Source organism: Heterocephalus glaber, unplaced genomic scaffold (genome assembly GCF_053883595.1).
Source record: "Heterocephalus glaber isolate CG9 unplaced genomic scaffold, H.glaber_assembly_v1.0 deba00001532, whole genome shotgun sequence".
Classification (NCBI taxonomy): Eukaryota; Metazoa; Chordata; class Mammalia; order Rodentia; family Bathyergidae; genus Heterocephalus; species Heterocephalus glaber.
Window position 1 is genome coordinate 18,976,588 of NW_028258330.1, and position 15,348 is coordinate 18,991,935.

The 15,348-nt window shown below is 42.9% G+C and overlaps 1 protein-coding gene across 6 annotated transcripts in view; it reads right to left on the reverse strand.

The window, feature by feature from the left end:
* Pank2 (pantothenate kinase 2) overlaps window positions 1-7,514 on the reverse strand; it is a 54,036-nt gene extending 46,522 nt beyond the window's left edge. For 4 of the 6 annotated variants that reach the window (XR_002393459.2, XR_015441981.1, XM_021255010.2 and 1 more), the window contains exon 1: window positions 7,145-7,513. Coding sequence is in view for 3 of the 6 variants with exons in the window: in XM_021255010.2 (XP_021110669.1) it covers window positions 7,145-7,409 (265 nt within the window). In the remaining 3 variants the exon portion in view is untranslated. Of the gene's footprint in view, window positions 1-6,576; window positions 7,040-7,144 lie in introns of those variants that run through there. The other 2 variants (XR_015441983.1, XM_087188706.1) reach the window with 2 other exon arrangements.
* Window positions 7,515-15,348: the final 7,834 nt, after the last annotated feature.

Consider the following 15,348-nt stretch of genomic DNA (forward strand, 5'->3'; position numbering starts at 1 on the left):
ATGTAACAATAAAAGAATTTAAGAAGAAAAAGAAATTCTACTCTCAGTGACTAGCCTAATCCAACCTGGCCACCAAGCTGTGAAAATCTTGTCCCTTGCACCTAGAAGAAAAGAAAACCATGTCTTTTTCTTAAAGCACCAGTGCTCTACCTGAAGCAGGAAGCAAAGAGACCTAATTCCTATTCCCTAACAGCAGCCATTCTTGAACAAATGACTTTGCCAACCTTGTAGATAGCGAAGTGAAAATGATACACACAGATCTACCAATAAAATATACCACATCAACAGGACTGTGATCAAAAGGTTTGGTCATGTCTAAGGCCAAGGGAACATTCTGTAATGCTTAATGCAAATGAAGCCTTATTCTAGTTTCCTCAGCAACAAAGACTGAAATATCAGCAAATGGCCAATATGTTTGCAGGGCATGCCCATCCAACCTGCACACTGTGGGATGCTTGGCTCTTTTTATTTTTTTAATGTTATAATAAAAAATGTTTTTAAGTGTTGTTACTTATGTACATTAACTATATTATGTATTTTGTATGTGGACTAAGACAATTCCTCTTCAATGAGGGCCAGGCAAGCCAAAAGGTTGGACACAACAAAAGGTTGGATCAAATAATTTAAATGATCCTCTATTAACAGCCAAGTGCTATAATAGGCATCATATTGCTGAAGCTTAAAATCTACAGTAACCAGACAAGATAAATACTATAACTATCACACTCTATGGATTAAGAAACTGAGGTGCAAAGAGCCCAAGACACAATCAAGAAGTAGCATTAGGGCTCAATCCCAGATATCCTAAGCACTTTAACAAATATCTTTCAACAAATCTAAGATTTATCTTACAACTCTAAAAGCACAGTACACATGTTCTTGTGTTTTGTTTTTTTTTGGTACTGGGGATCGAACTCAGGTCCTTGCACTTGTGCAGCAGGTGGCAAAACCACTGAGCTAAATCCCCAGCCCATGTTCTTGTGTTCTTGATAAAAGTAAATAAATAACAGTAAAATTAAAGAGCAGTTTAATAAAAAATTCACAAGTAACTAAAGATGATCAACATTATATAAGGAAACATGGGCACCTACACACACAAACACACACACACACACAAATAGTAGCTCAGTTCATGTCCTCGTTATAGTCTTTTAGTGATTTCCAGATTCTTCTCTGTACTCCTGATGGAACTACATGTTCACATATCCAAGAACAGAGGCATTGAGAGGTATGGAAGGGCCATCAGACCTTAACTGAGGAAACAGCTGATAGGTGGGGGGATTATTTTAGTGCATGCAATTGTGCCATTTCTAAACATGCAGCCTGTCCAAAGGGGCTTAACTTCCTCCCACTCACTGCCCATATACCATAACTTAATAATACTGTAATAATCCTTCCAGTTCCTATTTAAAACACCATGTGCTTCTGGTAGGAAAAGTCTTGGAAAAAGGAAGTCTTGCTGTACCATACCTATTACCTCACTGCTAGAAAAAGGCTTTCAATTCTAGTAGGTCCTTCCATTATTTTCCACAGATGTTTTTATAGCCCTCAGCACATTTTCTGACATTAAGAGCTCTAAAGCCAGGTGTGGTGATCCATGCCTGTCATCCCAGCACTTGGTAGGCTAAGGCAAGAGGTTTGCCACCAGTTCAAGGCCAGCCTGAACTACATAGCAAGACCTTGTCTAAAAAAACAAAACAAAACAACGCTCTAAAGTATTATCAGCAATCTACTCTTGATTTATGACACATTTCTACAGAGACTATAAACTCATTATCGCACATTACTTACAGAAAATTTCTGTCACATAATAGGTCTCAACAATGGAAAGGCTTTTTTTTCCAATAGGAAATACATGGTTTATACAAGTGTGCCCAATTTTCCAACGTTATGAAATGTATCTTCACCAGACCACATGTGGTCAAGATACTGCCATCTCAATCCCTACAGTGGTCTAGGCAGCACTTTAAAAGATACTTTCATAATTACTATTTTCTCAAAATAGTTTCAAACTCAAGGGCTATTTATGAAACACTATCATTAAACCAGTAGATTCAATAAATTCTACATTCTGAAAATATAGACACATAAACTAAGGTAAGAATATTCAAAAACTGAGAGACAGCTTTCACTTGGGGGGGGGGGTTTGTTTTGTTTTTTATTTTTTTGAGACAGGGTTTCACTGTGTAGTTCAGGCTGGTCTTGAACTCACTATGTAGTCCAGGCTGGCCTCTAACTTGTGATCCTCCTGCCTCTCAGCCTCCCAAGAGCTGGGATACAGGCGTGCACCACCAAGCACAGCTAGTTTTCACTTTTAGAAAGCAAACTTTAAACTTTAATTTATAAAAAGGGAGTTTTCATATCTTAATCAGTCTTGCTGACATAAATTTAGAGAACAGTGCCTGAAGACAAGGACAGTCCAGGTTGATGAACCTGAGAAATGCTCAGTTTGTTACAAACTTGTCCAACCAACATCACTGCTCTTTCAAATGATCATAAAACAGGTATTCCTTTCACTGCCCGATAAGGTCTTCTCCAACAGCCTACAGTCAATTACTTTTTTCCTTTTCTCTTTTTAACAAGTGTTGCACAAAATATTCTTCATAGCATACTGTATTTTCTTGATCTCCCCAGACAAATGGAGGGCAGAGAAAGAGAAACAACCACAGTATCCAAATACAGTTCATGATTCATACACACAGCCCCTAAAATAATATACTGTACCATTTTCTACAGCTGTATGATTAGACTATTTTTAGGCCATGCTTAATGCTTTACATTTGTTATACATCCAAAATGAGTGGTCATATTTACTGTAGTTTCATTTAAAGGTGGTGAAACAAAGACTGGAGATATAGCTCAGTATAAAAATGCTTGCCTATCATGAGTAGAGTAGGGCTCTGGATTTGATACTAGCACCACAAAAATGAAGAAAAAAAGAAAGATAAAACAGTAAGTTAAAAAATATCCTCTCCTGGGTCAGGGATGTAGCTCAGTAGCACTTGCATGGCAAGCACAAGGTCCTGAGTTCAATCCTCCATACCAGGAAAAAAAATCCTCTGCCACTCTTTCTCAAAAAATGGGCTAAAAAAGGCTGGGGATTTGGCTCAGCGGTACCACGCCTCCCTCATAAGCACAAGGTCCTGAGTTCAATCCCCAGTTCTGCAAAACAAACAAACAAAAAATGGGCTAAAGGAAAAAAAAAGGCTAAGAGGCTACAGGAAATCAACTTTTTTCCTGATCTCTCAGTGAGCAACTCTAATTCCTCAACTACAAGCCAAAATACTGAGCCCCCTATAAAGTGCAGTCTCACTGGGCTCCAGTCCCAGTTCCATTCTATCACGCTGGATGTCCCCCCAAAACCCCAAAAGCCAAAGAAAAATATATCTTTTCAAAGTTAGTATTGCCAAGCTACAAACAGTTTTATCTTCAAGATAAATGAGGGTTAAGGCTATCCCATGATTGGCATGATTCCAAAATCTGCATGTCCCAAAGATCTCCCTAGTGTGCTACAAGGTATCTAAGAGAACCAGCTCATCCTCACACACTGCTCTGGAGCACTGTGATCCCAGTTCCCACACCTCCTGGACATCTGCTGCACATCTGGGACCCTTGATAAAAATGTATATTCTCTTGTGCATTTTATTGTATGTAATTCTTGCTTCAATAAGACATAAAAAATGATTCTGGACCCCTCTGTGTTGAAGCAGGGTTGGGGGTGGGTAAGGGACATAATTTAAAATTCTGAGAACCATAGCTCTGGATTACATTTGCTTCTTGCCATCCCAAAATGGGGACCAAGAACACTGCATCTGAAGTCAGAATCAAAACCAAGCTCAGGTTGGCAAAGTGCTCAGTGGCATAGTACAGGTACATGCCTAACATGCACTCACCCCCGGGTTCAGATCCTAGGCCTCACACACACACACAAAAAACCCAACTAGGCATCATGGCACCTGCCTGCAATCCCAGCACTCAGAGACAGGCAGGAGGATTGCTGCAAGTTCAAGGGCTGTATGGCCTTGGACAGAGGGGACAATTTCAGAGCCTGTTTCTTCATCTGGAAATTAAAGGATTAAGAAAAGAAAACTATTTCACAGAGTAATACTGAGATCTAAGTGAGATGTTTATAAACTATTTGGCAGTGTCTAACAAGTAAGCAGTTAGAAAATGAGGGATGTAGGTGGGGTATGGATGAGCTCAACATGCTCCCCAGACCTCAAAGTCTGAGGTTCGATTCCCAGAACTGCAAAAAACCCCAAAAATATTCAATCTAGCCAGGTGATGATAGCACATACCTTTAATCCCAGAATCTAGGAAGAAAAGGCAAGAGAATCACAAGTTCAAAGTCAGCCTGTACTTCACAGCAAAACCCTGTCTCAGAGAAACAGACAGACACAGTGAACCCAGGACCTCCAGTATACTCGGAAACTGCTCTACCACTAAGCTAATATCCCTATCCTGTGATCCTATCATACGGGGGGGGAGGGGGGTACCGGGGATCAAACTCTGGACCTTGTGCTTGCGAGGCAGGTGGCAGAATCACTGAGCTAAATCCCCCGCCCACCTATCATTTTTAAACCAATCTTTTATTTAGTACTTCTCTGTCCTGTAAGACATACCCCTCATTCTCATCCAAAAATTTGAAAAACTTCTTAGATACCCACATGCCTAGCCTCATCCCTAATTATTGATGCAATTAATCTGGAATAGCAACCAATTTGGGAACCACACTCCTCTAAGGACATATGTGACAGAACATGACCACAACCAGAGTTACAAGAACGTTTAAGAAAAACTGAGTATTTTCTAGTTTCAAATGACATCTAGCCCCTTTAGACAAGTAGTCTAGTACTTATCTCTTAGATAAGTAATGTAATGACATCAGAACAAGGATTTCTAATCTCAAACAAAAGGCAGTACCCTTTAATACCCAACCCTCCTGATAAAGACAGGTTAACCGTCACTGAATTCTTACAGAGTTAAGACAAAAGTATACTCTTGGCAAGTTCACCAGCAACAAACTGCCTTCCCACATAACAAATGCCCCATGGATAGCACAGGAAGAGCAAATATAAAGAACAAGCATTAACTACCCTGTTCATTTCTTCTATAGGTCTCATTATCTGAGATGGCTTCTCACGATTTACACTCAAAGAAGGCAAAAAAGAAAATGCGATGAATATCTGACACCAAACCAAAACATAAATCCTACAACATGAATATGTGTCTGCTAAGTTCCTTAAAAGAAGTTTCAAAGGACGGGGGCTACGGCTCAGTGGTGGAGTACTAGTCTAGCATGTGCAAGACCCGAGTTCCATCTCCAGTATTGTAAAAAAAAAAAGTTTTACAACTACCTTAATAGCCCCCCCCCCAAACCGTCTAAACCAGAGCGGTCTTTCAATCATCTTGATTTGAATGACAGGAGGAGCTAGTTCAAAGACACTTTGTTCAACCCCTCTCCAGATTCTGATTCCAAAGATAAAGTGAGCAGAGAAAATGACACTCTTAACTCTCCATGCCAATTTTATCCTCAAAGGTTCCACAATAGCTAACAATTTCCACCTCAAGTATTTCAGCCTTGAACACAAAGATACTGCTTATGTTTGTTCTTACAGAAATGAAGAAACAGAACAAACAATTCAGTAAAGCACAGTAGTTAAGAGCAGAAGCAAGAAAGCTAGAATTTCGGAGTTTGCACTTCTAGTCCACCACGTTAGCCATCTGACTAGCCAGTGAGCCCGTTTTCCCATCTGTAAAATGGAATTCTCTCACCCACCTCTGAACTGAGAGCTAATGCCTTAGTACAGCTCGTAGAAGAGTGCTGGACCCCATGCAAACCCCAAAATACAATACTCTGAATCCTCATTAACAGTTAAGTGGCCATGATTTTTACTTGCTGAATCTACGGAACTTACACCCATCTCCAATGACATAGTATAAAACCATGAAGGAAATAATGCTTTGCACTGCTTAAAAATCAGGTGCACTTCAAACAATACCAAAACCAGACAACTCCAAAAACAGAATAGGTTGAGAATCTGTTTGCCAAATTTCCTGCAAGACCAAAGACAAAAAAACTAAAAACTTCCAAACTTCCCATAGCAAAACGAAAGCGACATTTAATCATTCAAATCACGGATGACAATGAAAAGCAAATGGGTAGCTGGGCTAGGGCACAGCCTATCCAACACAGACCTCACACATATCCTGGTACCTTTCCCTCACTCTCACGATCTGCATTATAAGCAAGTAGATTTCCTCAAACAGGAATTTGGCAACCATCAACACCAAGTCTACCGATACGTAAAACGCTGCTACACGATAACGCTCATATTACTGTATCAGGACAATTGATACTTTATACAGTGGCAATGGCTGCTAGACGGCAGGCCTGAACTGAAAACCTGTAAAAGGCAAAAAATACACAATGCAGAAAAGGGAATCTGGTAATAAAATTGGGAAATTGATTCTGTGAGAAGGGCAACTCCTAATGCAAAATGCAGGAAGATACAGTTTTCTCTCAAAAGAAAAAGCCTTAATGTCCAAAATATTACAGCCTTGAATCGTGACTACCTGCAAATAGATGGAAGGAAATCGGGAGACGTCTGGGTGTGAGATGACCTGAATTCTCATGGGAAGAAAAGCAGCCAAAGCTTAGAGGAGCACGGTTCAGGGAACCCAGTTTTAGGCCTCGAGCAACTCAGGGAACGGCAAACCATTTTCCAGTAAGCCGGAAATCGTCAGATGAAAGGACTTAACATCTTGGAAGGCGGCTCTCTGGGAACCCACGGAAGACAGTGGCGATTCAAAGGATCCAGGGGGAGGGGTTGCGAGGCAATAGAAATTAATCAAAAGAAGCCTTCTCGAGGATAAAATCATGTGATTCTTCGGGGGAAAGAAAGCCCAAGGATCTAAGGAGGAGGAGGAAGGGTCCTCGCACCGCAACTAGCGCGAAGCACGGACCGATGGCCGCGAGGGCCGAACTCCGAAGGCGCAGCGACGGGGAAACCGAGACTTCCAGCCGGACGTCAGGCCTCCCACCACCGCGAGGCCACCGTCCAGGGCCCCGTCTGCGCGCGGGAAAAACGGCGCGACCGGAAGGGGGCAGGGCGAGCCGCAGGGCGCCCCACAGGGCACTTACGAGGCCGCTTTTTCCGGAGGCTTTCGACGCGCTGGCGGGACACGGAGGCAGAACCGCTGTAGGAGCCGGGCCGGTCCCGCCTCGCGCCCTCTGCCGCGGCCCGGACCCGGGGCGCCGAGGCGCTGCTAGCCCGGCGCCGCAGTGGCTCCCGCCGCCGCCGCCCTTCTTCGGCGCCTCCGGGCTCCTGCTCTCCGGCCAACGGAGCTGAGGTAGCGGCGGCTCTGCCGTGGCGCTCCATGGGCGCGCCGAGCCGGCCCGCTCCCATGCACAGCAGCCACTGCTGCCGCCCTAGCCAACCCCCCAGCGCTGAACTCCTGTCCTCCGCGGCAGTTCAGCCGGAGCAGAGGCGCACCCTCGGCCGGCCGCCTCTTCCGTTGCGCCAACTCGAAGCAAGCCAATCCGAGCAGGCTAAGGGAGGACCGAAGGCCTCTCGCCCAATAGAATTCCTAACTCGAGATAGATTGACCGCAACTGTGCCCAATGAGAGGCCCCCTGGGACAGGGCGGGGCGGAAGGTGGCGGAGGAGGGGAGGCTCCGGGCGCCACTGAGGAGAAGGCGGTGTCGCCCTGGGGAGAGTGATGGCGACACCGCCCAATGGACGCGTGGGTGGAGGGGCCCACCTCCCCTCCTCCCTCTCTGCCCACCCCCACTCGTGGAGAGGTTGGCGCTCCGGGTCCCGAAACCTCTCCAGACTTAAAGGCCTGGTGGCAGGTGGCCGCCTGTCGTAGGCAGACAGAAAAGCTTGAACCCGCTGATTTGTCCCTGGAACAGGTTCCGCCGTTCCTATATTCTACTGACACCCCCCTCCCCCAGCATGCTTGGCTAAACCCGCTCCATTTCCCCGGTACCACAGGAATGAAAGGACCAGGATTGGTCTCCATAGCAACTGGAGGAAGGAGATGGTTTTATAAATCCATTGCCTGTGGTGAAGGAGGAGGTGTGGGAGCCGGGAAGTTGAGATGACTTTTTGAAAAAGACCCAGAGTCTCCCTTTCTGTATGGTGTGTTGAGATGTAGAAGGACTTGGAGCCTGCGCTGGATTTTTTTGTTTGGTTGGTTGGGGTTTTTTTGTTTTTGTTTTTGTTTCAATCATCTTTCTCTTTGGGAGAGAGAAAATGGTCACCTACAGCCCTGAGACCTTGACGTCTCTAATCTGCCAAAGATCCTGCCAAGCATCCCTTCTACCAAAGGCTGCCCAAGCTTACGGTGATACCACACAGCTCTGTACTCCTAAAGCACTCCCTCAGTCCTTCGAGTTGAAGTGGCCTGTGAGCTTATCTAGCTTACTAATTATTTCATAGTACTCCCCTTGGAGACTGTAATGTCCCTTAGGCTTTAGCTCTTTTCTTCACCCCTGCCATCATGACTGGTATAGTACCAGGCTGAACCAGAGGATGAGATTCTCTTGTGTTTGTTTGAATAGAATTAAGCTCACTGCAAACTAGCGCCCCTCACTGTAGGGATAACTGGAAACCCTATTTCCTAACTTGAAATTTCAGGCCCAGCAGGTTTACACACTGCATGGCTCCTAGGAGAACACCTATAGCTACTATTCTAAATTCCATTGCCCAACAATGCCTATATTTTGGGCTTTTGACCCCCAAAATGTGATCCTCCTTGACCTGAAGTTTCTTGGGTTCAAGTCTGTGAGCTCTGATAGAATCATCTTAATTATCTCATAGCTGCCAAGATGCAACCCAACATAAAAACAATGCTAGGAATCTGTGTAGTGTTTTTACAGTTTACCAAGCACCTTACATCCAATCCCCAAAGCAAGATGATAAGGAAAATTTTTTGTCTTTTTGGATAATGAAGATAATTTACCCAAAAAACAAGCATCTTTTAAAAACAACAGTGGTGGCTGGGCATGGTGGCACATGCCTGTGCCTCCCAACACTCAGGAGGAAGAGGCAGGAGGATTGCCACAAGTTTGAAGCTAGCCTGGGCTACATAGTGAGTTCAAGGCCAGCCTGAACTACAAAGCAAGACCCTGTCTCAAAAACCTAAAAAAAAAGACAGTGGTCTGGGGTTGTAGCTCAATGACAGAGTGCTTGTCTAGAATACACAAGCCCCTGGGTTAGATGGCGACAGGGAGGACTGGACTGCTGAGAAGTTCAGCTACTCTCTAACTATAATAATCTAAAGAAAGCACAGATTTAGTAAGATTCCAATAAATTATTGAAAGGTTTCTCTCATATATGACCTTCACCTCTCTAGTGTATGACACCTTTGCTTACAATTTGTACTGTCATTAAAGTGTATTTAAAATAGTAGGTGAAGCCTATACTAATGGCAACTAGGCAGGATGTTTATAATCCTGACTCAGAAATATAAATTGAAAGAAACCAGAATAGCAAAATGCATACTGTATGTTTCTGTTTATATTTAGTTCAGGAGCTGGAGATGATAAGAGTGCTTACCTACTATGCTCAAGACCTGGGTTAAACCCTCAGCACCCTAATGAATTAAGTCCAGCGTTACTAGAAAATGTGAGGGATGAGGGTGGTGGTTACTTTTGGAAAAGGGGGAGAGAGGGGTGATGAAAGACTTTTAGGAGGCTGATGTTTCTTTGATCTGGGTGGTGGTTATATGACTGTGCTCACTTTCTAATATTTCATCAAGATGTTCATTTACAATTTGTACACTTTTATATATGTGTGTTATATTAAAATAAGACATTTATTTTTAAAAAGAAATTGAAGATTTGCATTGGAAGAAAGTAAACAAGCCCAAAATTAAGCTATTTTTTGTTTTCAAAAAGTGAAAGGAGCTATGGCACATGGAAATATAACTCCAGTTTGCCCCTGGTCACAAGTTGAGGCCTCAACAGTCCAGTGATACTGTGACACTCAAGGGCAAGAGTACATCAGCTGAAGATATCCTGCTTCTTCTAGAACCCAGTAATAATAATAATAAAAAAAAGAGGTTTCACCCGGGGGAAGGACAAGTTCTTTATTAGCCTGCTATCTTGTCCCATCTACTATTGTAAGAATGGTTTCCTTACCATCCTCATCAACATAAGATCTTCTGGACCTAAGATCCTCATCAACATAAGAGCCTTATCAATGTAGGATTACCCATGTCCCCAAGTCACCTGATACTCCCTCCAATTATTGTGTGTACCCAATAAATAATGGTTAGCTCAGAGTATCTTTGTCTTTGCCCACTGAGGCACCAACCTCCCCGCCACCCATGTACTTTGAAATTTTTTTTTAAAAAAGTGAAATGAGCCTGGCATGGTGGCACACACCTGTAATCCCAGCACTCGGGAGGCTGAGGGAGCAGAACCACTGCCAGTTTGAGGCCAGCCTGGACTACAAAGTGAGTTCAAGGCCAACCTGAACTACAAAGCAAGACCTTGTCTCAAAAAAAAAGAAAAGAAAGAAAGAAAGAAAGATTTCGTTTTTTGTGGTTATTAAAATAAGTGTTTATTTTTGAGAGAGAGAGAGGCAGAGAGAGACAGAGAGAGACAGAGACGGAACAAATTATTATTTGTCACTCTTCTCAGTCTCCCTTGGGGAAAAGCCAATATTTAATGGGCTAGTGGAACCATGCAACTTATATGGGTGGCAAGTTGGCAGGAGGTCTCAGGTCACAAGTTGGGGGTTATTTGAGGGTCCTCATACCTTGGTAGCTGGCTTCCCCCTAGAGTTAATGATCCATGTGAAAGCAAGGCAGAAGTTGCATTATCGTCTGTGACCTATCCTGGGAAGTCGTACCCCATCATTTATTCAATGTCTTATTATTATACAGGTCAGCCATCCGTAAGAATGTGGAGATCAGGGGGCTGGGAATTTAGCTCAGTGGTTCCACCACCTGCCTCAAGCAAGGACCCCAGTTCGATCCCCAGTACCAAAAAAAAAAAAAGAATGTGGAGATCAGTAGGAAAAGAACTCTTGGAGGCATCCTGGAGCCCCAGTATGCCCTTTGGCCTTCAGTGATTCTTCCTCTCCTTTTCTACTTTTTAAGAGCCAGTGGATAGACCTCTTGCAGCTAAAGTAGAGCATCAGTGGGGAGTAAAAATTAAGATATCATCACAAAGTTACAGGCCACAGAGGTTTACAGACTACATTCTTTCTCCATTCACTAGACCCCATCAGTCCCAAGGTCATTTGGGTGTGCAGTAGGCCTCTTCAGGCCAAAGACCTTTCTTCCAGAGGGTAGTGGTGTGAAGAACTTGGGAAAACATTACCTATTTCTCAAAGGATGAAGGTATGAAGAACATGACATTCTTAAACCCCTAGACACTTGTCCAAGGCCTGGCCCCTGGCCCAGAGTCCACTAGTGAAGAGGGGTAGAGCTATGTAGATATGTGTTACATGCACATGCACACACAAATGCAGAGTATGGCTTACGTACTTCTGGTGGCCTCATCACGACTCACAGGCAAGGTGAAAGGACTGACTGCTTTTCCAAATAAATCTCAACTGGTCTCAGGAGAATACACAAAATTCAAGATGAAATACAATGAGTTTGTGTGTCCGCTTTCTGTCACTGTCAAAAAATACCTCAGATAGGGCTGGGGATTTGGCTCAGTGGTTTCACAGCCTGCTGCACAAGTGCAAGGACCCAAGTTCGATCCCCAGTACCAAAAAAAAAAAAATACCTGAGATAATCAATGTGTCAGTGCTTACTAGAGAAACAGATGTAATGTAAGATATATAAATGTATAAGAATTTACAAGATTGGCTTACATTGACTGCCCACAGAGGCAGGTGTGGAAGAGTGCAAAAGGGCTGAGTGCTAGAGATCTAAAGGATGCAGTCGAAGGCCTGGAGCTTACTGTAGTGTCCTGTACAAGTCTGTATCAGGAGGCGGACAAGTCTTCAGTAGAAGACTGAAGAGTCTGCACTGAAAGCCAGAAGACAATGTCCAAGGTGAAGGTGTAGACTGGAGCTCCTCGGAAGAAACAGAAGTGAGCCTTCCTTCTTTGTTTCCCTTTTATTCCATTCAGAGGACAAGCCTATTGGTGGGTACCACACACACCCAGGGTGGGTCTTCTGTCTTCAGTAAATCCCTTCAGCCACACCCAGAACTGTGCTAACCCAATTTAGCTGGGCATTTGTTACTCAAATTGACACAGTCAGTTAACTATCACAATCAAATTTTAAGGAGGAGGGATTTAGCTCAGTGGTTTCTCTGCCTTGAAAGCACAAGGTCCCAAGTTCGATCCCCAGTACCAAAAAAAATTTAAGGAGGAGAGATTTATTTTGGTTCACAGTTTGAGAGGTTTCAGCCTATGGTTGGTTGGGTCTGTGCCTTTAGATCTATGATAAGGCACAATGTCATGGCAGGAAGTATGTGGTGGGATAAAGCTGCTTGTGACTTGCTGTAGCCAGTAAGCAAAGAGAAAGAGAGGACATGACCAGGCCCTTCTAAGTAGGCCTCACCTCAAGTTTCTGCCCCCTCCCAGTAGTACAGTCATTTGGGGACTAAGCCTTCAATACCTGAGCTTTTGAGGAGCATTTAATATCCAAACTGTAGCAGCTTGGAACAACTTAGAATTCCATACATATGAAATATCTTGTCCCTTCCCAAGTATTGAGAGGGTTGAAAGATTTCCTTTAGTTCTCACACTCAAGACCTATCTTGTCTTTGACTAAACTATTCTTGATTAGGATACTGTCAACTTCTAAATAACCACAAGGGTCTTGTGCTTTGGTAGTTATTACTCAGAGAAGCAGTCTGTGCTAAATAAGTTAGAGAATAAGGCATTGTGATGGTTGATTGATTGTGTCAACATGAGAAGTTTGATTGAGAGAAGCTTAACTAAATCGGCTCAGCAATTCCACGACCTAGGGCAGCTCATCATCTGGATGTTATAAAGGGGAAATGAGGACAGATCTGCTTCTGTTCCTTCCAGGAGCTCTAGTCTTCGCCTTGGAAGTCATCTCCTGGCTTCCAGCACAAACTGTTCAACTTCTGGCGCAGATCCTTCAGCCTTCTGGCATAGGCTCTTCAGCCTTCCATTGCAGACCCATTGTCCCCCTGATACAGGCTCACGCCAGACACTGCAGTGAGCTCCAGACCTTCGACTAAATCCTTTGGTCTCCACTGTGCAGACAGACCCTCTGCACTCTTCCTCATCTGACTCTGTGCGTGGCCATTGAAGCCAATCTTGTAACTTCTTATGTATTTATATATCTTGTGTTGTATCTGTCTCCCTAGTAAATACTGACTGATACAGGCATGGTGGTACACGCCTGCAGTCCCAGCACTCAGAAGGCTAGGGCAGGAGGATCACCATGAGTTTGAGGCCAGCTGGGGCTACATAGTGAGTTCAAGGCCAGCCTGAACTACATAGCAAGATCCTGTCTCAAAAAAAAAAACAACAATAAAATAAGTTTGACAAATAAATATAGGTAAAGTTAAATGCAGCTTCTTAAATTCAAATTCTCAAGGTTTTTAATACTCCTACTGAAAAGCATAAAGAATCTCCAAAGTGTGTAGAGCATGTAACTATCTTCCAAATGTAATCAAGGGACTTTTTATTTCTCAGGACACACTTTGAGCAATTCATCTCTGAGTATAGAAGCTCTAGGCCAGACTTGGTGACACATGCCTGTAGTCCTAGCACTCAGGAGGCTGAGGCAGGAGGACTGCCATAAGTTCAAGTCCGGGCTGGGCTACATAGTAAGTTCAAGTCCATCCTGAACTGTTGCGGGATTTAAGAGACAGGAGAGACTACTAGAAATCAGGAGGATTTTATTCCAGATTTTAGGTGAACACCAGCTCAACGGACTAATATCCAAAGAGAGAGCCTCAAACAAAGAAAAGTTTTTATACATTTGTATAAAATTTGTATAAGTATAAAAAAGTTTTTATACATTTGGTAGAAGGGGTTGGTCTTTCTAATGATATAGCAAGCAAATTTACAGAAAGAGGGTAAGGGTAGACAGTTTTGTAATTTAGACTTGAAAGAAGACAGAGCTTTGAGAATCTTGTGAGAACAAGATGACATAAATTTTGTTTATAGGTCATAGTTACCAATTTTATCTGTACCAGAACAAGGAGTTCTAATGGGGGTGGGGGGGGGTGTATCCAAGGCTGGGAAAAACTTGTTTTTCTTTAAGTCTTGCTTCAGAATTACATAGCAAAACCCTGTCTCAAAAACCGAAACAAAACAAAAATTAAAAATAAAGAAAGAACTTGCCTATTATACTAAAGACAATGAAAACCTGTTTCTTCCATTTTGAAAGCCTGATGGTATTATTTTCACTTCCAAATAAATGTTTTTGTAGAAACATCTGTCTTCTGAAAATAAAAAGCTACGCTTGGGGTGGAGCACAGTAATAGAGTACTAGCATATTCAAAACAATCACCAACACTGCAAGAAAGGTAAAGCATGAAGAAAAACCACTAATGAAAACAAATTTATCTTCATTTCCTTAAATAGCTCCACTTTCCCACTTTCCTTACTTCTTTGAATAGTGGTGCCCTTTTTTATTGCTGTAACTTGATTCGTTCTCTTATTTACTTGAATCTAGCACTATAATATTTGAGAGAAATATAATGCAAGCCGCATGTGTAATTTAAAAAGTTTCTGTAGCCACACTTAAGAAACAAGTTAATTTTAATACTATTTTATTTAATCCAGTATATCTAAAATATTTCAACATGCAGCACTAGTCACACTTAAAGTGTTCAATGGCTATGCGTGTCTAGCGGGCTATCACAGACCAAAAGCTCTGATCAGTACTTTATTTTCATTGCTCTACTAGGCTCCCTCCTCCCCAAGCTCCCAAACCCATTTTATTAAAGATTGTTTTATTTATTTATTTATTTATTTATTATTGGTACTGGGAATTGAACTTGGGTCCTTGTGCTTGCAAGGCAAGCAGCGGAACCACTGAGCTAAATCCCCCACCCCAGATTGTTTTACTTATAATCCTATCTCTGTTGAAAAGTTTTTTTAGTTCTTTATCTCCAAAGTTCAAGTTAACATCCAAGAAACCCCATCATTTAGCATCTTCCCACTTTTCTTCAGTACTTCCCATATGATTGCCTAACATGTTTTAGCAAAGCAAATCTCTCAACTCTCCGGGTAGGCTTTACCCTTATCCATCTCTAAGCTTTGGGTCATCCTTTATCTTTGCCTGAAATTGCTTCCCAGCACACTTCTGCATATCAAAATCCAACTGAATCCTGCACACGTGCTTATAGTCCCAGCATTTGGGAGGCTGAGACAGGAGGATTGGGAGTTTC